This window comes from Gallus gallus, chromosome 2 (assembly GCF_016699485.2).
Source record: "Gallus gallus isolate bGalGal1 chromosome 2, bGalGal1.mat.broiler.GRCg7b, whole genome shotgun sequence".
Taxonomy (NCBI): domain Eukaryota; kingdom Metazoa; phylum Chordata; class Aves; order Galliformes; family Phasianidae; genus Gallus; species Gallus gallus.
In genome coordinates, this window is record NC_052533.1 from 135,318,302 (window position 1) to 135,342,784 (window position 24,483).

Here is a 24,483-nt window from a genome sequence, read left to right on the forward strand (position 1 = left end):
ATTCCACCTCACGTCCATGTACATCCAAAGAAAGGTACCAAAGCTGTGAAGGGCCTGGAGCACAAATCTTATGGGGAGCAGCTAAGGGAACTGGGATTGTTCAATCTGGAGAGGAGGCTCAGGGGAGACCGTATTCTCTCTACAACTCCCTGAGAGGAGGTTGTGGTTGGCTTCTTCTTACAAGTAACAGGCACAGGACGAGAGTTGATGGCCGCAGATTGTACCAGGGGAGGTTCAGGTTGAATATGAGGAAAAATTTCTCAGAAAGAGTAGTCAGCCATTGGAACAGCCTGCCTACAGCTTTTCAAGAAAAAGGGTAGGTGTTGAACGTAGTGACATGGTCTAGAGTGGTCACGGGCATAGACATGGTCAAACTACATGAGCCTAGTGTTTTTTTCCAACCTTAATAATTCTATGCCCTGCATGGCACCCACCAGCTCTTCTCTGTCCTCAAGCCTTAAAGCCACATCCTCATCGCCAGAATCATCCACCATGGCCCTCCCATCTTTCTTTTGGAGGCTGAGCCACCACGCTGATGGCAGCATGGTGGGTTAGGTCAAGAGGGAAAGCTTGGGCCCTGTCCCAGGTGGAGGCAGGATATGGGGGCATCCTCTCTGTCCCAGGCTGGGTCAGGCCTCTTCCCAGCAATCTCTCAAGATTGGGAAGGAGGAAATTAAGCCTGGCAGCCTCCTCCTGTCTGGACCTGCTCATGGGCAGGAGGGAATCAGCAGCACCAGATATGGCAAGGAAGTGGAGCAACCACTTTTAGACATAAGGAAAAACTTTTTGTCTCAGAGAGTGATCAGGCACTGGAATGGCCTGCCCAGGGAGGTGGTGGAGTTGCTGTCCCTGGCAGCGTTCAAGAGGCGTCTGGATGAGGAGCTATGAGATATGGTTTAGTGGCTTGTGGTAGCAACGGTAATGGGAGGATGGTTGGACTAGGTGATCTTATAGGTCCTTTCCAACCTTGAGATTCTATGATTCTATCATTCTATGAACCATCTGCACCCAAAAGGATGGGTGTTTTGTGTGCACTGTATCAGGAGGTAGAGCCAGGCTATGAGTCCATGTTTCACAACGACAGCTTCATCCTGCAGATCTGAAGCCTTTTCTGTGGGTTTGGGCATGCTTGTGTTGAGTTTAAATTGTCAGAGCCCTTGCAGGGTACAGAGAATCTGGGAGCATCACTAGGTCCCCACTTTTACAGCTTGCCATTGATCTACCTTATTGTTGCTACCATTTGCCTGTGAGCAGGCTCTGTCAGCAGAAAATCACCCTAATACTGCTACGAGGTCTTGGTCCTTAGTCAAAGCGATCTCTTCCTTTTGATGAAGGTATACCTGTTTCTTGAGGATATTTTTTTTTGTGATTATTTCAGGAGAGGCACACATTTGGAGGCACAGAGGAATTTTCCTGCATCATTTCTCTGACTTCTTGTGTTTCCATAGAATCACAGAATCATAGAATGCCCTGGGTTGAAAAGGACCACAACAATCATCTAGTTTCAACCCCCTGCTATGTGCAGGGTCACTGACCACTAGACCAGGCTGCCCAGATCCACATCCAGCCTGGCCTTGAATGCCTCCAGGGATAGAGCATTCACAACCTCCTTGGGCAACCTGTTCCAGTGCGTCACCACCCTCTGTGTGAAAAACTTCCTCCTAATATCTAACCTAAATCTCCCCTGTCTCAGTTTAAAACTATTCCCCCTTGTCCTATCACTATCCAATCTTGTAAACAGCTGTTCCTCCTCCTGTTTATATGCTCCCTTCAAGTACTGGAAGGCCACAATGAGTTCTCCCTGGAGCCTTCTCTTTCCCAAGCTAAACAAGCCCAGTTCCCTCAACCTTTCCTCACAGGAGAGGTGCTACAGCCCTCTGACCATGTTAGTGATCCTCCTCTGGACCCATTCCAAGAGCTCTGGGTCTTTCTTGTACTCGGGGCCCCAGGTCTGGACACAGTACTCCAGATGGGGCCTCACAAGAGCCGAGCAGAGGGGCACAATCACCTCCCTGTCCCTGCTGGCCACCCCTTTTTTCATGCAGCCCAGAACACAGTTGGCCTTCCGGGCTGCAAGCGCACACTGCTGGCTCACGTCCAGCTTCTCGTCCACCAGGACCCCCAAGTCCTTCTCTACAGGGCTGCTCTTAAGGAGATCTTCCCCCAGTTTTTATAAGTTTTCAGCAAGTCAGTCTTGTTAGACTTTCAAAACACCTCTGACCAGCAGTAACTACCCATTCCTTGAATCCTTGTGCTCCCAGCCCACGCGGTGTAAAACCAAGCTGCTCTTCTCTACCTCCCGGAGACCGGAATAGCCTGGTTTCCCGCTGGCTTCACCTGCTGCCAGCCACTCTCAGCTTATTTTGTTGCCATCCAAAAAACACACCCTTCTTGAAGCATTGACGCATCTCCTGAGTGTGGACGCCCTTCCCGAAAATGTGGATCTATGTTCGTCTTCCCTTGCTCTGGCCAAGCTCCTGCAAGCCCCATGGTATTCAGGCACCTTGATCTTTGATCTCTCTTCAAGGCAAGGATCTGATCCATCTCTTACTGACAATGAGTTTCCATTGCAGTGGGTCTACTCATCCTGTAGGATTCACCATTTCACTTATCCTAAGTGTCATATACAAAGCTGAGACATGATGCAAATACCAATCCATCAATACTATCAACAGAAAGAAATCTTGCTTTGTGTGCTGAGAAAGATCTGCACAATCAGAACGATGTATGTCTTAGTTGCCAGAAAGTTTATTTAGTTATTTAGAGATGGTTGAAGGCTTTCCTTCTTAGATTAAGGGGAAAAAAATGAAAGAGAAAAGTATTCTCCAGAACTTTCTGTGTTCATGGTTATTGAACCCCACCCAGCTCTCTTCATATATGAAATATTGCCAAAGCCACAATCTTTCATCATGTGGTTCCTTTTAAACAACTTCCTAGGTACTAGAGGTCAGGGTGATTTTAAAAAAATAATGTGGTAGTATGAAAGAACTTTTTTTAAACGTGAAAGGACAAACAGAGGAATCCTACGCAAACTTGCCATAAATACAAGGGATTGTATTTGATGATGATGGGTGGAATAAACTATGTTCAAGTTGCATTCACCTGCTTTACTTTTTCTGTTCTAATATAAAACTAGAATTACTCAGTTCATTGCAGTTCTGAGCCCACTCCAGTAGCCCTTGCCCCTCGATAGCGTAGGACTTTGACTGCACGGGGAACAGTCACTTCCACAGTGACTACATCATCTGCTTCATAGACATTTCTGTCCCTAAGGATGGCCGATATTGGTTCTACCATCTAGGCAGAAGGAAGAAAAATGTAAATCTCTCTTTTTATCTTTTCTTTTCTTTTTTTCCCTTTTTTCTTTCCTTCTCTTCTCTCATCACATTGTATCAGTGAAGAAATATTTTGAAGGGTGGGTATTTCCCATATTTGACATACGCCCAAAATTGAATCATTTCTGGTAGTTTGCAGAAACTTCTTTTTTTCTATAAAAATTTGCTTACTTCTGAGACACCATTTGGAATTAATTCAAGGCTCAAAATTTGGGGACTTCGAAGTTGATTTACAAGCAAATCAGACACTTCAGCCTTGGAGACTGCAACATTGACATTGTACCAGGATGTGTTGATGGGCGTCTGAGGGTGATGAAGGGTGCTGGTTGGACTGAATTCATCACTGCCACCTGTGAAAGCCCTGTAACAAGTTGTATTCATGGTGTGTGTGAGTGCAAGTACATGTGAGTGTGTGTGGGAGTGTGTGTGCGTATGCAGCGTTTGGTTAGAGATGCATACATACCCCTGACCAATCTTTGGAGCCTCCGTTAGCCATTTCAGCTTTTTAAGAGTTATCAAATATCAAGCACTATTTAAAATGTTCAGGCTATAGCAGACAATTTTATTGATTGGCAATTTTTCAATGAGAGCATTCATAAGTCACAGTCGGGGACCAGGAATTTATTGTGCTCGGTGATGTGCACAGTGTAAAATATCAGATGATTAAAGAGCTCAGTCTCTAGTTTCTTCTTTAATTTCTCATCTACCTCAAAACACCTTGTATTTTCTGAGACACAGGAGGACAGTCTCTAAAAAAAAGAAATAGATTTTAAAAAATGGGTTATAGAAGACTTTGGGATTGCAAGGTTCTGTTTTAAACCAGTAATATTGCTTTTTAACATTCCCACTAGCTGGAGCCTGGCCCAAAGTAAGGCTGAGAAGGGAACAGGCACAGCTACCCTGGTCAGAGCACCCAGAGCACAGCATCCCTCCTCCAGACACCCCAAGGCTTAGCTCTGGCTGCTGCCACATGCCCCCATCCCTCAAGTCTCCCTCCTTTCCCACCTCACACCTCCTCTTTCCTCCTGCAACCTTCCTTGAAAACAAACCACCCCCCAAACCCACATTTTTTTCCAAGCAGCCCTCCCACTTCTGTTTGCCTCATCTCTCCCTCATTATCTTGGGTCTTGCTTTTGTTTGTCTTGGCTATTTTGGGCTGGAGGCAATTTGGGGAAAGGGAATACAGTTAAAGCTGCTCACCATGTGAAGTGTTTGATTCCTTCCAGCTGAGCAAAGCTGAATTGATAAATGAGGCATAGCTGGCTGAGAATTGCCTACCTTGGTATGGACACCTGGTTGGCTGAATCAGCTTTAAAAAGCATAATTCATCAAGAATGTACCTTTATGTCTGGGCAAAAAAAAAAAAAAATATATATATATATATATATAAATCTTATTTTAAAAAGCTCAGGTAATAGTTTAACACTGAAGTTTCAAAGGAAAACTAAGGTTATGCTGTTCTGAAGTATTGCAGAAGGCAGCTACAGCATGACTTATTCATATTCAGTGGCTCTGAGCATCTTCTACAGTACTGTTATTCACAAAGGTCCACAAACATATACTATGTTATTTATAATGAGTTATACATAACTAGTTGCAATATGGTAATTTACATGCATTAATTAAAAAAGTAAAAATGTTTCAAGTGTTGAGCAAGAAGCAACTGTGTTGTCCACTGGCCTTTTAGCGTTGATAAATTAATCCCAAAGATATTTTTACCACATTGCTTCTTGAGACTGTAAGTACGCTACCAATTGCTAAATTCTTGTATTAGATGGATCTAACATAGAAAGGATCGAGATGGAAATGTTTCTAAGAGGTGTGCAGCATTCCTCCCCATTGTGCTGCAGCACCCTAATGGTGCTTGCAGCAGGACGAGGATTCTATTTTTAATACCTACATCCCAAACTTGCACACCTGGCAGAATCCTGGAAAAAATCTGAGCTCCGTTTTCTAATTTGAGCCTCCATTGTTATCATCTTTCAATCTGTTTAGCTATATGTTTATATAATTGTCTAACAGCTCCTGTTGTAAAAGCACATAACTGGTTTCGAATCAACCAAGGCAAACGTAGGATTTTTTCTGTGTCTAACATCATTTTTCAGCTACACTGATAAATGAGATGCTAATATATAGCATGTGAAATATAAAGAGGAGTTTATTACCGAATACTTGCACTTGGATCCCAAAAGTGATGTGAAAATTCAGAGAAATATGAAACCCAAGTATTTTAAGGCAATATATCTCATTTGCACTCTCAGTAAGAGAGCCCTTTTGATGAGAACCTATCACTTCTACCAAGATTCTCTTCCTCATTCTTTGCTTAAAATCCTATCATCTGCTGCACTGGAATATTTGTCACACAAGGTTAATGGCTTTTCCTTCCTTTACACAAGGGAAAGGAATACGTTGAATATCTAAGCTCCGTTTGTGCAGATTGAAGAAAGAAACACAGCAGTCTCTCCCCGCAGCCACCAAAGCCTCTGGCTTGCACTGTGAAAGATCAGAAGTCCTTAAAACTATTTGAGCTTTTAATAACAGCATTCATATTCTCTCTGCTCCCATTTTTAGTTGCCCATCTCTCTGCAGGTGCCTCATTCTGCACTGAGGGCAAAAGTAAGTGTTTGTTTTTTTTTTTTATATGTGACCTCTCTTTGCTCCCTTCCTTTAAACACAGTGGCAATATGTGAGGCTTTCCAAGCTCCGCAGGGTCAGTGCATCATCTTTCCTCCATGAAATTACAAGCTGTGGTCAGGGCAAAGGTTGTGAGCTCTCCAAGAATGACGCCAGACCAAGAGTGATGCTGGGCCACGTATGTCTGCAACTCCATAGAGTTGTAACTGGCTGCATCGCATCTGCCCAGGCCCTCTGAACTTGGATACTCTAATACTTTGTACATTCATGGTTACTGTACAGGTGTTAAAGAAAATCCAGTGTTGGTCAATATTTACTTGGTTCACATATTAACTACTAGACCAGGCAGAGAGCAGTGGAGAGCCAAGCCCAAGATAAGCATCAGAATCCGCACGAGATGTCTTTGTTAGTAGTTCCTACTTCAGAGTCAGGAGTAAAACATCAGTCCAAAAGCAATCTGAAAAATTTAATTGTTTTATAAAATAAGATTATGAAACTCTATGTAAAAATCCAGCTTCTTAAATACGGTACATTCACTTCCTCACAGAATATTTAAATATTCAGGTCACTTATATTTTCACCACATTTGAGATAAAATCATTGGATAAATTAAAACATCCCTACCCAAAGATAACACAAGTTATACAAATAAAACTAAGTAATAATACTTCTTTAAATACCAAATGTAAAGAAATAAAGATTTTTTTTTAGAGCATGCTACAAAATTTTGCCAGAAAAATATATGGGATCAATTTTGTTTAACTAGAAAATATACAGTGTGCTTTTCATTTCTCTCCCCCAAATTCAGTCTCATACAATTTCCATTTAACTTAATAAATATGTACATCAAAAATGTTTATATCTCGAAGAATATAAATAGCAAATACTGCATTAGAGCCTGGTCCAGCATTCTTTTCTCCTCTAGTGACTATAGTGGGGCTTTTCAACTCTGAATGTGCGAAAATGCAGAATCAGGCTCTTAGTGTTATCAACAGGTTAATAGCTTTTACAAAAGTGATTAAGAACAAAACAACAACAACAACAAAAACCAACCAAGTGAACAAACAAACAACACAATAAAAAACCTCCAAGAACACTGCAGAAGACTTAGAGCTATTCCAGTCTGGCATTTCTATAAATAGAAAGAGATAATGTAAGGAAACAACGTTCCAGTTTAATTACTGCTGGCAGTAATTAGGGAAAAAGTGTCAGTGGAGAATGAAAAATAACGAGAATTAGACACATCTTACTTTCACTGATTTCAGTTGACTCCCTACCATTTCTAAAAAGAGTTTCTGGTATAATCTATACATTGCAAATCTGTGAAGAAACTTAATGACTTTCTTCAGACTTTGGATGATTCTTTTTGGAAAGTGGTATGTTTTCAAGTGCTTCAGTCCATACATTAAACCTTTAATGGTGTCCTGGTCTCCATTCTTTATTCTCCACAGATTGAGAAGCTTCAGAACTTGCTCTGCATGTTGACACAGTTTCATTGTGCGCTCAATATCTTCTTTTCCCACTTTCTTGCCTGGCAGACTTGCCATCAGTGTGTTGAGATGTTCGAAGGTGAGATTTGGTTGGCCGAGATGCTTTAAGACACTATTTTCACAATGATCGATATCTATAGAAAGCAAAAACAAAAGAGACATAAGTACAGTTTGGATGGGGCCCTGGGCAGCCTGGTCTAGTATTAAATGTGGAGGGTGGCAGCTCTGCCTGCTGCAGGGGGGTTGGATCCTGGTGATCCTTCATGTCCCTTCCAACCCAAGCCATTCTACGATTCTATAATTCTATGATTCTACAGTGCATGATAACTTCACAGTGACCTGCAAAAAAGCTTCCAAAATATCAAGGTGAATATTCCTTCTCAATTTATTTATTTATTTATTTATTTATTTTATTTCAAGCAGTTCTCACAGCAATACTGGCTTTTTTAAGCTCCAGTACTGGAAAGAACTTAAGAATGTAATTAACTTTGCAAATACAAACAGCCCCAAATTACATACAAAGTTACTAGCAAGCATTTATTTCCATAAGCCTGTTTCATTTATCTTGTACAATGTTCTGTGTACATGGTAGGACTTCTAATATTTGGTTCCAGTGAATGAAAAATTTATTCTTCCTCAGAAATATTTAGGCAAGCTTTGCTAAAATAGTCATTTTAAGTTTTGAAGTGTTCTAGACACCTCACAGTCTGACATAGTCATAAATATTTAAAAGGAGAGGCAAAAAAAAACATTTCTGTAACATTTTTCAAATCTATTCCCAGTAGACAAAAGGTCATTCAAATGTGGTGGTTGTTGATGGCGGCTTACACAAAAAGAGTTAGGCTGACTTTCATACAACCCCTGTGTTAACATTGCGGTACTGCTTCAACTTTGACACCTGTCTTGGCAGATTCAGCACAAACAAAGCAGTCAGTTGGAATGACAAATAGGTCCCGGAAGGGAAAAAGAAGAGAAAGCATGTCTGTATATTCTTTATTCCCATGCATTCCCATTCTGTGTATAGATGTCCAGGTTCAAGCTGTCAATCTCCATTTCATAATAAAAACAAATTGCACTCTCAGCTGCACACATCCTACTCCCTCTAACCACTGCTCAGATGTAACAGTGGGAAAGGCTTTCCCCCTATCTAATCAAAATTCCTCATATGCTGTACAGCCTCAAAAGAGAATATGGGCTGTGACACCACATGTACTCCCAAGGGCCTATGAGTCTGTGAAGAAGTCAGTCCTCTGAGCTGATCGAGAAAGTTTCCTTCCTGCTTCCCATCAGCTCCACTGTGCTTACTGCATCAATAAATTTCTGCCAAGCCCTGAGGAGCCTCCTCAGAGCATAACATACCACCAGGAGGAATTCGATCCCAAGCAATTTTTAAAATGCCAATTAGGTTTCTCACAATATAAGTGCTAACAATATCAGGTACCTTGAATAATCTTTTTGACCATATCCTGCTCCTTGTTTTGCTGCTTCCATAATTTCAAAAGCTGGAAGGTCTGCTCTTGTGAACTGTGCCTTTGTTTAATCCGTTCAATATTTTCTGTGCTGATCTTTGTCCCAGGCAAATTGTCTGCAAGGGTGTTCAGCCAGTTGGGTGTGAAACGAGTAGGAACTGCAAACCTAAACATTGCCTCTTCACACAGGGTTATATCTGAAACAAAAAGAAAGAGAAAAATAGAATCATAGAATCATTTGAGATGGAAGGGACCCTTGAAGGTCATCTAGTCCAACTCTACTGCAACGAACAGGGACAACTACAGCTAGATCAGGGTGCTCAGAGCAAGATAATATGTCCATTGGTGTCATCTCTGTTGCCCTGCTTGTCTTTGGACTACACAGCATGCAGCAAGGGTAATAAGGAAAAACAGTTAAAAATCACTAAAACTAGGAAGTGGTCTTTAGTGTTGTTGTTCTCTGTGCTTGAGTTCCATTTAGTCTGGCCTGAAAGATTTAAGATTCTACTCTAGCCACTATCATATCAGACAAATGGCTAGTTATTTTTATCATAAATGCTGACATATTCATTTTAATGAGAGTCAAAGGTATGTTTTCAGAGTCTGTTTAACATGATACACACCTATTCCACATTTCTGAGGTGACGTATCTGTATTTTCCTGACAGATGTTGTCACGAACTGCATTTCCTTTTAATGCTGTTTTGAAACCCAGAGCACTACAGTTTGTGTGCTTTTGACAGACTGCTTTGGATGACGTTTCATTGGAGAAAAATCCCTCTGGGCAACTTTTACAAACAGTGTCACTCTCAGGAGTGCCTGTGGAAACAAGAAAACAATGCAATTAATTACATGCGAGCTCAAGTGGTAAAAAAAAAAAAAGAAAATATATATTCTTTCTAAAATTGTGATCACTTCTGATTTTCGTATTTCTAATCTATGAAAAAAACACATTTTGGGAAAAAAAAAACACTTGATGTTTTAAAAACAAATAATTTTTAGACAATAATGTTCCTGCTATAGTAACAGAATAAATAGAACTCTTAGATGCACTTGTCATCAACTCCTGTAAGGATCTTTAAGTCACTAATTACTGGAATCTCTTCAGATATTATCTGATGTCTGACCTTCATCTTTCATCCATACTAATACCGTGTAAGATAATTAAATGGCACAAGAAACTCTGCTGAACTGTACTCTGTAATATCTGCAGAGAAAGCTGTACTCTGTAATATCTGCAGAGAGCCTTACGCAAATGGATTACTTCAGCTCTAGCCAAAAATAACTCAACTACATATTGACTAAAGACCCTCTAATAAGTATTTCCACTTCTGAAGTATAAAATTATACAGGAAAACATAATTCCACCAACATTTTGAATTTTTTCCTTGGCTTGAATAAAATATTCAAATTACCACCCAATTAATGAAATACATTTACTATACATACATACATATATATTTACATGGTGCTTTAGAAGACATAGTTATACCCTCAGCAAATTTGCTGATGACACCACACTGAGTGGTTGAGTTGATATAACTGAATATATTTCAGTTGATATAACTGAAATAAAGGATGCCATCTAAAGGGGCCTGAACAAGCTCAATAAGCAGACCTAATGAGGTTCAAAAAGGCCAAGTGCAAGATGCTGCACTTTGAGTCAGGGATATATGTACAGACTGGGTGCAAAGTTCTGGTGCATGAAAAACTGAACATGAGCCAGCAGTGTGTGATTGCAGTCCTGGAAGGCCAACAGTATCCTGGGCTGCATCTGAAGAATGGTGGCAGCAGGGAGAGGGAGGTGATTGTCCCTCTCTGCTCTGCCCTCGTGAGGCTCCATCTGGAGTACTGTATCTAGATCTGGGGCTTCCCTTCATGGGAAGGATGTGGAGCTGTTGGAGTGGGTCCAGAGGAGGGCCAAGAAGATGATCTCTGGGCTGGAGCACCTCTCCTGCAAAGAGAGGTGGTTGAGAGAGTTGGGCTTCTTTAGCTTGGAGAAGGCTTTGGGGAGATGTCATTGTGGCCTTCCAGTACTTAAAGGAACTTATAAACAAGAGGTAAATGAAGTTTTTATTTGGGTAGACAGTGGTAGGAAAAGGGAGAACACTTTTAAACTAAAAGAGGGGAGATTCGGATTAGATGCACGGAAAAAATTCTTTACTCAGAGGGTGGTGAGGCACTGGCACGGGCTGCTCAGAGAAGCTGTGGGTGCCCCATCCCTGGAGGCATTCAAAGGGAGGTTGGACAGGGCCCTGGGCAGCCTGAGCTGACTCAAAACCTGAACTGGGTGGGCTTTGAGGTCCCTCCCAGCCCAAGCCATTCTATGACTCTGTGATATTTCAGAATTAAATATGTGATATAACTATAGAACAATATTCCATCACTTTGATGCAGAGGAAAAAAAAAATTAACACATGTATTTTGAAACAATACTTTCAGTGTAATATCACTGAAAATCATAGCACAAATAATTGCTTTATATTCACTCTTAATTCAGTTATTCAGACATCACTTAAGCAAGTGCCTAAACTAGATAATATTGCATTACTGAACATGGACTTGAGCACATGCTTAAAATTATTTGCAGATAATAATTAGAAACCTTATTTGAATATGAAAGTGCCTCCATCTAGTGTATCTTGGTAGTATTTACACGTGGATGCTTATTACAGCACTAGTTTTGAAGTAAATTTTATTTGAGATATTTCCTCAGAGAAAAGAGTCAGGAGTTTTCAGCTAGCCATGAAATAATTAATAATATTTGCATACATCTGATCTGATATAGATCTATTGGAGCGCATTCAGAGGAGCGCCACAAAAATAATCCAAGGGATGGAACACCTCTCCTACAAGGACAGGCTGAGGGAACTGGGGCTGTTTAGCTTGGAGAAGAGAAGGCTCCCAGGTGACCTGAGAGCGGCCTTCCAGTATCTAAAGATCTACAGGAAAGAAGGGGACAGACTCTTTAGCAGCGTCTGCTGTGGTAGAATAAAGGGAAATGGCTTCAAGCTTAACGAGGGTAGATTTAGATTTAGGTTAGATATAAGGAAAGAGTCTTTTACAGTGAGGGTGGTGAGGTACTGGTAAAAGTTGCCCAGAGATGTGGTTGATGCCCCATCCCTGCAAACTTTCAATGTAAGGCTGGACCAGGCCATGGGCTGTCTCATCTAGCTGTGCATGTCCCAGTTCATTGCAGGGGAGCTGGACTAGATGGCCTTTAAAGGTCCCTTCCAACTTTACGGATTGTATGATTCTATGATCTAGCAGTTCTTCCATCAGACACTAGGCGAAAACAAAGGGGAAAATTTTACCTGCTGCACATCTGGAAATCAGAGGCTTTGGATACTGTCAACCCCTCAAACCCTCCAATTTCTGCAGCCAACAGCAGAGGGGCTGGGTAAGGCTGCACACACAGCTGCCCTGGCATTCACTTCCCCAACACGCACTGCTGGAGGCTTCAGATGATACAGAACTCAAGCCAACACCCGCACCTGAGCAAGCAGCAATTACTTTTTCTGAGAAGTCTGAACTTTTAGCAATTTTCCCCTCTACAGACACTCCGTGTTTCACCAGTAAGGAAGAGGAAGAGAGGAGAGTCCCTGCAAACAGTAAGCTGGTCCTTTCAGAAGTTCCCCTGTAACCTTTGCAGCACAAGATGGAAATAAATGGGCAATCCATCACTGAGCACAAAGTAATCCCCCTGCCTTTCCAGCTTCTTCACTGCTTATCTGGCTGCTCTTGTTCAGGGCTGCATCACAGCTGCCCTTCTGCCGCTCCCTCCAGGGTGACTGGAATGCCCCACTCCTGCAGGAGATAACAGCCTGGCAGAAGTTCTGATTCCCAGTGGATTGCTTTGGAAAGCTCTGCCACACACGGGGCTGACTGTGGCAGTAAGGAACAAAGTCTTAATGCATATGCAGAAATGGGGACTACCAAAGTAAAGTATTTTCCCAATGTAGCTACCATCAGCAGGGCAACAGTCAGATTTCAGTTCTAATTCTTCATGCTTTGAACCAGGCTCTGAACTACACTATCAGCCTGTGTGGCGGTGGGCGTGTATTCTTCTATATTTAGGTTTTTTTTCATCTGAATTTACATCAGAACAAAGTTCAACAGTATCATGTAGCAGAAAGTGGGAAGAAAATGTGGTCCATGCTTACTAAATTCCTAGCCGATGCCTCATCTCAAAACATGACTATTGGCACAGGAGGACACAATTAATTTTTATAGTGTTTTCATTCCTTGTTTGAGGTCTGCTTAGGTTTAGCTTGTTCATTCTGATGGGCTTTTGAAAACCGACTTTCCAATAAATTACATGATTCAACAATATATCTTCTAAAGTTTGTTTCATTACAAACTGGGGAATTCTCATCTGTCCACTATGGTTTCACTGTGTTTGTAGGGTTGTCTCCTTCTTTGTCTCCTGGGTGGGCTTTCTGAGGGTTTTGTGTTCCCTTTTGACTTGCTGTCGGGGTGCGATGGAACTTCATTAAGCCAGGCCACAAGGTGTAAGGACCTAGGTTATAAGGTTATAATATGGAAATGTGGTCGCTACCAGTGGAACTGCATAGAAATGCCTAACGGTGGCAAGAGCAGATGTGGGACGAGGGTAGAGAGCTCAGCCAATTACTCAGGGAATAGTGATCAGTGACACTGCTCCTTACATCAGACTTGTTCTCCAGTGTGATGTTCATAACCAGAGAAAGGACTCCTGAGCTATCATTCAGCAAGTCTCTAAATTTACAGCCAGTCCTTGTGTTTCTCACTCTGTATATGGAACCACTAGGGCAGTCATTCTGTAGCGCTGGAGACTGGCTGCCTACAGGTTCTTATAGGAGATGCTTTGGTTTTCCTTATTCCCTTCCTCAGTGCTCATGTCTGGGCAGTTACCAGTCTCCAGTACAATGACAGTATACAACTCTTTCAGACTGTATTAAATATTGGAGCTAAACTGGGCCGTGACACTTGCCAAATGATAAATAATGTATTTTGTTTAGGGAGAAGAGCTTATTACTGGTTTAACAATTCATGCTGTCTCAAATGAAGAATACACTCCAGTGGAAAGCGCTGCTTCACCCTCTATCCCCACCAGGCATACCTCGCAGTGCCAGTCTGCTTGACAAAAAAAGGTTGTTTGTATGATAATTGTAACAGTTTCCCTAAGAGTTCCACTTAGGATGCTGGCAATTAATTATTACCATATATTGCTGTGCTGCTAGAGCTATATTAATATTGTTATAATTATACAGTTGGTGTCAAACACTTAGTGGTCCTGGTGTTTGTTAAGACACACAGTTGCTTGAAACAGCAGATTTCACAATGAAAAACATTATTATTTATCACACACACAAATACTACATTACAGATAATGTTCCTTTAAAAGAGGCAATCCATCATGTTTCTCATTAGAGTGCAATTTGCTACATTTGCTGCTGCCATTAAGTTACTGCCATTAAGTTAGAGGAGAGAGGTATTCCACTGAGAAACATTCCTTTGACTACAGTTCATATGCGGCAGCTTAGGAGAGGCTTCAATTGCCTTTACAATTTACTGCCCCGCAACTTCACCTGGACAAGTCTGTTTCCTAATCCTGTAAGCACCATGAGCTCTAACATACTGCAGAGCACTAATTAACTCTGTGCTTCCTGACAAGCGGCACGTACCTGGCTGTGCAACACCGAACCCAGGAGGGCACTCCGTGTGCTTCAAGCAAAACTCCAGCTCCAGGTACCAGCCTTCAATGCACTCGCAGACACGGTCCTGTGTGCTCGTGCACTCCTGCTTGATGTACTGCAGCTCTTTGCAAACAGCACTGCAGTACTGGCACTCGTCGTTGCTGTTCCAGTCTTCAGCATAGTACTGGTCTGGGCACGGAGCACACACCGTTGGGCTGGCAGCCGTACAGTGCTGCTTTACGTAGCTCCCAGGAGGGCACTGGTTGCACATCACCTGATGAGATGTCCCCGGGTCGTAATGGAGATACTTGGGGGGAGAGATGTCCTGGATGCTCCACTTGACTGAGATGTCCAAGAGCTAGCCACAGAAACAGAAAACATTGCTTGCTTCAGTTCAGTGAGCACCACAGTCACTTACAAACCTACATTTTGATGAGTTTATGAGCCTAACCATGTCACTATCTTCAAAAATATGTTTCTGTTAGACCGGCTTCTGGTCTCTCCCACATCTGTTTCATAATGGGAAAAATTTAGGATCTTACTGAGCCATTCTTCACCCACTTATACCCTTTTAATATCACTGGAGTTCTTGAGTATCAATCACTTCAAACACAAAAGAAATAGCAAGTACCTGAGCAAACAAATCTGACACATACTGTACCAGTAGCAGTAATGGTACCTGGCTAGAATAATATAAGTGACTTTTATTGCCTTCCATTTAATCTTGAACTGAAATGTGGCAGCTCTGGGGGCACAACATGGCAGTCCCCATCAGCAGGATGAGGTAGCTTCAAACAGAGGTAGAGAATGCTATGATTTGTTAAAGGTGTGGTAAGGACTTAGACAAACCAGAACAGATCTGGCTAATGCTCCCACTTCCTATCTAAAAGCACAGGCAGGAAATGCTCAACACCACTCAAGGACCCAGTCCAGCTCTGGCCAAAAGCCCTTCTGCTTCCTCCAAGTCTGTTTTGATGGTTTAGGACTTAATGGTCTGAGGTGGCCCTGCCCTTCTGTAGAGACAGCCTTGATATCACATCATTTTGGTCTTGTCACTAACATTTTGGTTTACGTGATCCCACCAGCCTACCAAAAAAAGGTCTCTCTTGTTTACTTCCCTCAGCACAGCCCCTAAGGGTCTGCCAGGAGCTTGCCCTTCACACTGAGAACCTGACATACTTCTTGCTTCCCTATGAAAACTCGTACATTTTAGAATCATGCAGCAAGCTGGCTCTGAACGAAGAAACTTTTCTATGTATCTGTTCAAATTAAAGATCCAGCTTTGGCGGTCTTTGCTGCTATTTTTGGCCTAGTGAGCTAACAGAGTCGAAAATTCCATTTCAAGAACATATTTTTCTTTTTTCCAATGTAGAATCCTCAAAGTGTGTGTGGAATTAACTCCTATTTGTTCAGATTCCTAATTTTCTAAAGGGGTTTCAGCTAAGGGCCTCACTTCTTCCACAGAACAGCAGCATTCTTATTAAGGCTGGAAAGGACAGTGACTTGCACTCACAGGAGTCACTGAATTTGCACCACGTAACAGGAATTTAGAATATTCTTAACTTCATTCTTGTGCTGCCTTTGAATGCACTTGTTACACAGCCGTACCTAGACAGGCTAAAGAATGAAATGTACACAGTATGGATTTTCCCCACAGCTTCTGGCCACTCTTGACAAAGCCCAGTAACTTATCTCTTCTGTTTGTTGATTGTTTTTCTTCACACTTGTAGAACCCACTTTTCTTCTGGCACTTTCAATGTACAGCCTTTCTCACTGTAAGAAATTCCTTATTGCTCATTGAAGTTTACTGATGATCATTTTTCTTAAATGACTAGATCTGTTTCATGCAGTCTGTTTAACAAGAGGGTGCAGCACATTTTTTGAATGTGAATGGCTTTCCATCTACGAAAAATGCACCCACCCTTGGTAAATTTACGTCTATTACGCTAGTAATAAGGAAGTCTTGATAAACACATCAATTGTTGATGTGAATAGCCAGTTTTTCTTCAATGGCTTTTATTCTGTAATAGATACTACAGCATCCCACACAGTCCAAGGCACTCCATTTGCAGAACACAACCGTCTGCAATACGAAGCGTAAATGCCACAAAGACAAGAATAAACCCATATTTTGTTCAGATATGCACGGAAACCCAAGACAGTACCAAACACAGATGAAGATCTGACACTTGGAAAATGATCAGGGACAGCAACCAGACAAGCAGGTCACGCCTCTTCTGTTTTTGCTCACATGTTTTCAGGCACTGAGTGGTTCGATGGACCATTTCAAGGCTGATCAACTGCCTCTGTAACAAGCAGGAGTAGGAACGACAACAATGTGCCTATTTTTCTTACTTGGCAATTTACATTAGAAATCACAGATAAGAGGCAAGTGAGAGGATTAGCTGCAGGGGATGATTCCTGGGTTAAAAGAATTCAGTTTCATTAATCAAGATGTAAGAGTATGGTGTTTTGTGGGGGAAAATGGAGGTACTCCCTTCCTGAAGAGCCCACTGCCATGTGAAGAAAGTCAATTCAACAGAGCTGCAGAGAGGAATTGATTCAAGTTTTCATTATAGTATGATTTGGCAAAAAAATTATTTCACTTCAAAGGTCTGGACTGAGAGGAACAAAAACATACCTGAGCGATATATGAGACTGTGCTAAGCTTTAACTCTGGAAGTACAAATAGCTGCCAAGCAAAATACTATTAATCTAAATGAGTGTAACAAATAAACATGCTAATAGGATTAATATATCAGTGTCACCGAGACTATCAGTCTTTGCATCTCATTTTTTTCTTTGCATTTCTAATAGAAAAGCACATCACACTTGTCTTTCCAGAAACACAAATTATATAGCTGCAATAATCTGTCAATCACAGGCTGAACCACATGTATGCAGAAACTCTTTTATTTCATAAATAATTATGGCTAAAGATCTTTCAGTCAAACCAAAGCTATAAATGCAATTAGCATCTCAGTATTTTACCAAAACATCTCATACATCATTTTCAACACAGAGCTGTATTACACACCACTACTATTTGATGTTTACAATCCTATCAGTATAGCGACCTGTGTAATTCATTGCCATGAGACACCGTAAGCAGTTGGGTGCAAAATTCAGCAGGGCAGAATAAAGGAGGAACATTCAAATAAACACAAACATCACCTCTTAATCAAGAAATCCCAAACCACAAATTGCATGAGTCTGAAAGAGTGTTTTGGAAAAGCGTCACTGTATTTCCACCTTTCCCTTACATCTCCTCTACGTATCAACCCTTGCTATAGACAGCATATGGGGCATTTTAGGGATTTTTCTTGGATTATTTTTTTCTCAGACCCAGCACAGCCATTAGTATGTTGCTAAGTGCATTTCGAGACTCCAATCCCCAATATCATCGTTCCTCATAGAACTGTTATAGATCCCCTGAACATGCTTAGATAATAGAAGATTGTCTTCTATTCAGACAGAGAGCAGCTAACACGTGTGAATATTATGAGTTTCAATATACAACGTGAAAATCAGAAGTTATCCTTGAACCTAAACCAAGCACCAAAAGAAAGGCAAGCTATTTTTCGGAAGTTTTGCAAAAAGGCAAGGAAGGTGTTGGAAGGTAATTAAGTAGGATTTTTTACCGTTTTACTGCAGCAACATGGCAAAACAGAACAAAAAGCTTCCTGTCCCTCAGCTCACAGAATAAGTCAGAGGGGAACTTTGCTAAATTGTCCAGTCCCCTAGTGTAAGACGTGCTAAAGAACATCCCCCCAGTTGTGCTTGCATTGACAAGCTGAGTCACCTGTTATGGTGCACAACAGATGGTGCTGAACACCTGACATCCACATGAAGCATGATTCAGTGGGGGTTGTTTGGGACTAACTTTAGGCTGCTACCATGCAGTTACAGTGCATCTGGTGTGTCTCCAGAGTCCATCTCTCTGGATTTACTTTCATCTATCCAGGTTATTTTTGTAAATCCACCCTGTGCACTCTAAGTCTGCTCTGCTGTGCAAACTAAAATACAGCAAATAACGATGATCAGGAGAGGCCATTCAAACACATGTTCCTGGACCAAATTAAAATGCTAATGAAATGTATTTATGTCATTCCTGCCATTTCTCCTCCTAAGCCATGCTAAGACCAAGTTGGTAGCAAATCCTCAGTCATGTAAAGCCTCTGATTGAACTAGATGTCCATACATAAAGACACACTAAGTTTTAAACTCCTGAATCTCTGCTGTAAAGAAACAGCACTGCCGGAGCACATGTAAATGTGTCGATCAGAATTTACTAATCCTGAACTGTCAATCTTCCTGAGAGCTGCAGTGAAAGCAAGATTTCTCCTACAGTCATGCTGTCACTGACCTGTTTGCACTGGTTGGAGAAAAAGGCATGTTCCAGCTTGAAAGAAGTGAGAAACTGGAAGCCTGGCCTCAGTTTACCTTTTAAACTCTTAAGAAATTGAAGCTGTAATCTATCAAAGATGCACTTGGCTAGAATTATGGATTTGTCATTCAATACATTGCATAAAATTCTGTTCATTCTTGTTTAGGAGAGGTTAATGCAGATAAGAAGAAATGTCAAGAGAGATGACAAAGAAATGGAGAGTGTTGCCATTAAGAAGATGTTAACTGTTCATTAGCTTGCCAAGTTAAAACAGTACCTATAGATTCAGTACAGACAGCAAATGCAGGGCAAGAGAAGAATTTTCTCAGTTAAAGGATAATGTTGGCAGATGAAAAGGGGATTCTCTTGTCAGAGGAACTCCAGGAACAGCCTTTTGCCAAGAAGCAGGTGCAAGAAACCCAAGTAGTTTAAGTATAGCTCTTGATGCATTTCTGAAAGCTGCTTGGTTTCCAGGAAGAGCTGAGGGATGGACACAATAGACAAAGGCACTGTCTTTCAGTTTTAAAACATAAGTGTATCCTTTCTATCCCAACACTCAGTACCTTGTCCATCTCAACAAATTAACTCTTAGACTGATTCAGAACGTCCTGAATTGCAAAGGATTTTCCTATGCCAGAGAATCACAAGGTCCAGTTTAAGAAAACAGTCCCCAGTTTGTTCATTTATTTTGTTCTGCGAATAGGAAGTGCAATCAGTTACAAAATTATTGCTAAAACAACAGAAAAAAATCTAGTATCATTGACTACATCTATCAACCTATTGGGTGAAGTTCATCTCAGCTGGGCACCACGAGCCCAATTCTGAAAGCCCTGGAAAACCCACATCATCTCCATAAGGCAAATCCTGAGCACCTCTTAAGATGTCCATCTCCACATGAGCAGCTGGGATGAACTGTAAATACCAAAACACAATCCTGGTTAAATCAGTGTCATGCAAGTATATGCTGAGACAACTGAAGGCAGAACTTGCTGATAACCATATTGGAGTCTTTAGCTTAGAGGATGATATCAAAATTGGACTCATGTTTTAAAATATTCCAATAGCTCTGGGTTTATGTACTGGTACTTACAGTGTTTTAGCCAACATGAGTTACTCAAGGCTGAACAACATTTCTTTGATTCTGTCACTCCATACATTAGGCCTAAAGCAATATTTTTCCATACTATCTTCAGTCAGCATACACAAAACAGTCAATCCTCACATAAAAGGCCTGTGCAGTCCATTTGAGCCCTTCGAAGATGCTTTTGAAAGAGAAATAATGTGATTGTAAAATGGCATGAAAACAGAACACACCCTTTTCTTTCATCTTTAAGTGTAAGGCAAAGAGCTACTTGCCTTTTCTTGTTGAATTAAAATGAACCGGAAGACAAAGCCCATAAAGCAATAATCTTTCAAGCATCATCCCCTTAAATCGCTGCTTTGTGAAGGAAAAGAAAGTGATTTTTCAACATATGAAAATATTATTATATAGCTTGGTGCTGTGGTTTGGGGTTGTAGACCAAAGGAGAATGTTTAATTTTCTGAGAAAGATAAATCTGTTTCTGTTTTGCATTCCACAGCTATTCTGAAACATACTTTCCTGCTTGATAAATAATTGTTCAAGGCATCTGTCAGATTGCTCCTAGTGTTTGCGTTGGGTTGAAAGTAAAATTTCACAGCTCTCCTACTTTGTTCTTTACGCAAGGTATTGGCACAAAGCTAGGGCAGGAGGCCCCCTGCCCTTAGGCAGAATGCCCCATGCACAGACACCAGGAAAATCTTACTGACAAAATATGGCACTGAATGGTATTAAAGAGGTTCACCTAATCAATAGCTTATAGAATAGAATCATTAAGATTAAAAGGATTGGATCTGCAGAACCAGTACAAGTCACTTCGTGCTGGGTCTGATCTATGGCCATTCATTGCAAATAGCCACTGTTTTTGTTTGGTTTTTTTACATCTAGGGAAAGAACAGCCATGTCCATCAGGCCAGCTGGGAGGTATTTCATCCTCATCACCCCGCTATTTCGGGTGGGAGACCATGCAATCACTAAACGTAAACTACTTGGACTGACAAACATGTATAACTGTTTAGCTTATAATTAGCAGGCTCTCTTAGCACAGCCCAGGGGAAATACTTTTCAGCAGAGCAGAGTTTAGCACCAGGTACACAACAATAGCTAAAACATGGTTATTTCTGCTGGTTTCAGATCTGCTTATAAAGCTGTTCCACTGTTCTGCCAGCTGTTTCAATGCAATCCATTCACTTTGCATGTTACAGGACCTACTTTTGAATAGAAGATGCTTTGCAGATTGTTTTATTTGGCCACTGTTTTATTAAAGAAATGTAACTGGTGACTCTTCTGAGCAGTCTGTATTAAAAACTGTGGATATCAACCACTACCTTCATTTCTTTCTCTCATCTGGGAATATGATATGTTAGCAATTCAAATCTGGTAGAAATTTTGTGATGCACAGTTAGTTGTCACTCACAGAGCAATTCTGGAGTCTAAGCAATTGTTTCATTTCCAGTGGTAGGAAAATTACGTTCAACTGAAAAGCAACTGTGTGCCTTCATTTATGAGAGTTGCACTTCCCTTGAAGACTGTGCTGGGAGAAAGTAGGGAAGACTAACCAGCTACTCACCAAAACATGTATCTTAACCATAAATCCTATTTTCAAACAGAATTCATCAGATTGACATCAAGACTTGGAGCAAACCCAAACTTGAGATGATACAGACATGACTACAGGCTGCATTGAACAGAATTAATAATATCAGTTAGCTATAAAAACAGTAAGGCTGATACTATGTGCAAACAGGTGTTTTTCCTCCAGGAAGACCATCGATGTAGCAAGTCTACTAGCATGAAAGTTAACTACCAAGGGAGCAAAATTAAAGTTTCTATGAGATTAGGTAAGTGTGTCTAATTTAAGTTCTGACAATTTTTAAAATTCTTCTGATAACTTTGGTGCTTTATTTTTAACCAACACACATGCAGGCAGACAGACAGACAGAAAGAAGGAAAGTCAGACAGAAAGATAACTCCTACCCTCTCGGGCTGCAAAGCCACTGCTGCCTACACACAGCAAACCCAGCAGGCAGGCCAGAAAAAGCATGTCACATGCACCCAGAGATCCAAAATAGAGAAAGGTCAAGTTTAGGGGTCAAGATAGTTACGTGACAAGTAACAAGATCCAGCTCTGGGGAATTTCTTTCAATTCAGCCTATTTCATAAGGCTTGTGTGTTTGTAAGCTGTTTTAGTGTTCCAACAAACAACACGTACATGCATGCATTACCACAGCAGGTCTCCTTGCTGGAACTTTCAGCAAAGAGGCCAAGGCTGAAAGTACATCATGTCCAAACTGTCCTTTTCAGCGATGGTGACTCCAAAACCAAGGTGTGTAAGCCAAACACACACAACTTTGAACTGCTGCTGTGCCTCCTACAAGTGTTCTTACAGAACAAGTACTCAAGATATCCTCAGACCTACAGAACATCCGACAGCACTTAAACTTCACAATAACATGAAAGAAATTGCTTTTAAATACAAAGAAAAAAAAAAGAGTTGAATGATGAAGCTCTCTGATATGCACTCCTGTCACTGTGATATATTTCATCTCAGAGACTCCACTGCCAAAGGTTATGCTGAACTTCACCAAAAACTGTGACTTAAAGAACATGAATAGGCACATTACATTTAAGTTGAACCAAAATGCTGATGTGAGTACTTTATGACAACCACAGATAAGCCAAAATTTCCAAATTAGATTTCTGTGCTTCCTCATAGACAAAGAAGGCACACTGTTATGCCTTAGGTGTAAAAGTTGTCCTGCATTTCAGCTTGCCAACCACGAGCCTGACAATTTTTGCTTCTCTTGCACCATTAATTACTTTGGTTTGTTTCTCAAAAAGCTCTTTCAGAAAGTCCTACAGAAAGTAATAAACATGCATTACTCATCAGATCCTGGAAATCTTGGTGCATTTATAAAGAGCTTTCAGAATAACTGGAACTCAGTTCGAATGTTCTACCACAACATTAATGTCCCTGTACTCACCAAAATGAACGAGAAGCAAGTTATTGTGCAGACACACATAACATCCCACTCTGAACAGTACTTTTTAAAATGTTTTTATTTAAATGTTTTCTTATTCAAAAGGTGAATAGTCTCCAAGCAGATGCTACACAGATTCTGGCTGTATGCAGGTTTTAATTAAACTGGCGTCATATAAAATTCCACACAGCTAAACAGATTAAATGGTCTTTTGAAAGATTTATTGCACTGCTAACATCTCTGAATTTGCAACTGGAAGTATCTTTGTAAATCACCAAGTAAACAAAAACTTATTTAATAAGGGACTTTACCAGATTTAACAACATATATTTTATTTTCTGTAAAAGCTACAGACACGGCTCCTAATTCATCATTTTCTTACACATGAAGCTGAATTTTCTTAGCCAAAATAAGCACACATGCTTTTTTTTTTTCTGGAGTCCACAGTGGTTTTTCAGGGAAAGAAAGCCAGCCCAGTATGTGAGACACTGCCTTGTGCCACTGTAGGAACGATTACAGACAGGCAGGGATGGAGCTTCAGTAAGTCAAATACAAACATCCCAGCCTGCTGTTTCTAAAACTCATTCCTACATACAGTACTTTATATTAGTACAGCACAATGAAGCCTTGCAAAAGGTGAGAGGAAAATAAGAAGAAGGCAAAACAAAAGTAAATCGTGCCACTACCTTAAGAAAGAGATCAAAATCTCTGCTTCCTTCCTGACGCGAGACATGTCCATCTCACTCCAAACCTCACCAGGAAAGCCCAGTGTGATCAAACAAAAAGAGTTCACCAGGAGAACGGAGAAAAGGCGAAAGAAAAAGAAAACAAACAAAAACAAAGCAAAACAACAGCAACGAAAATACAGCAGAAAAGCCCTGTGTCTTTTCAGCCTCATCTCTGAAGCTGCAATCCATCTCGAGCCCTATCTACCTCTCTGAAGGGACTTACCACAAGCGTGCAGCACAGGAACTTGTTCATTGTGGTTGGTGGAAGAAACCTCAGCGCGCTGGGAAATCAGGCAGAGCTAGCCAGCGCTCCAGCCTCCTAGCAGCCTGCTGACATCCCCCAACATTAAAGACACGGTATATATATAGTCCCGGTGTAACAGGAAGCTTTGGCTCAGCTTTGATCACTCATTCCCTACTATGACCAAACTTTTCTCTCTCTCTCCCTCTTTTTTTTTTTTTTTTTTTTTTTTAAAGGAACCTGTAAAATCTGATGATTTAATGGAACTCTTTGAGCGCTGTAACCACAGACTGGAAAATGCAGGAGGGAGTGTCAGGGGCTGGCCAGGGGAGGGTTTAATTGGGCTCTGTCTGTCTGTCTGTCTTTCCCCCCCCCTCCTCTCCCCTACGCAGCTGGCTTGGTGGGGAGACACACTTCCAGGACAACATGTCTCAGCAGTCAGGCTTACAGGGGACATGTTTAG

At 41.2% G+C, this 24,483-nt stretch overlaps 1 protein-coding gene across 2 annotated transcripts; it reads right to left on the reverse strand.

Annotated features, from left to right (window-relative positions):
* Positions 1-6,421: 6,421 nt before the first annotated feature.
* Positions 6,422-24,120, reverse strand: TNFRSF11B (TNF receptor superfamily member 11b). Of its 2 annotated transcripts, none has more exons than NM_001033641.2 (5): positions 24,003-24,120; positions 14,594-14,963; positions 9,552-9,746; positions 8,901-9,125; positions 6,422-7,593 (listed from the first exon to the last, which is right to left on the reverse strand). In NM_001033641.2, the coding sequence occupies exons 1-5, from the start codon at positions 24,030-24,032 to the stop codon at positions 7,205-7,207; spliced, it is 1,209 nt and encodes a 402-aa protein (NP_001028813.2). In that variant the 5' UTR covers positions 24,033-24,120; the 3' UTR covers positions 6,422-7,204. The 2 variants fall into 2 exon arrangements, with proteins under 2 accessions (NP_001028813.2, XP_015138505.1); XM_015283019.4 differs by having other exon boundaries at positions 23,738-24,120.
* Positions 24,121-24,483: the final 363 nt, after the last annotated feature.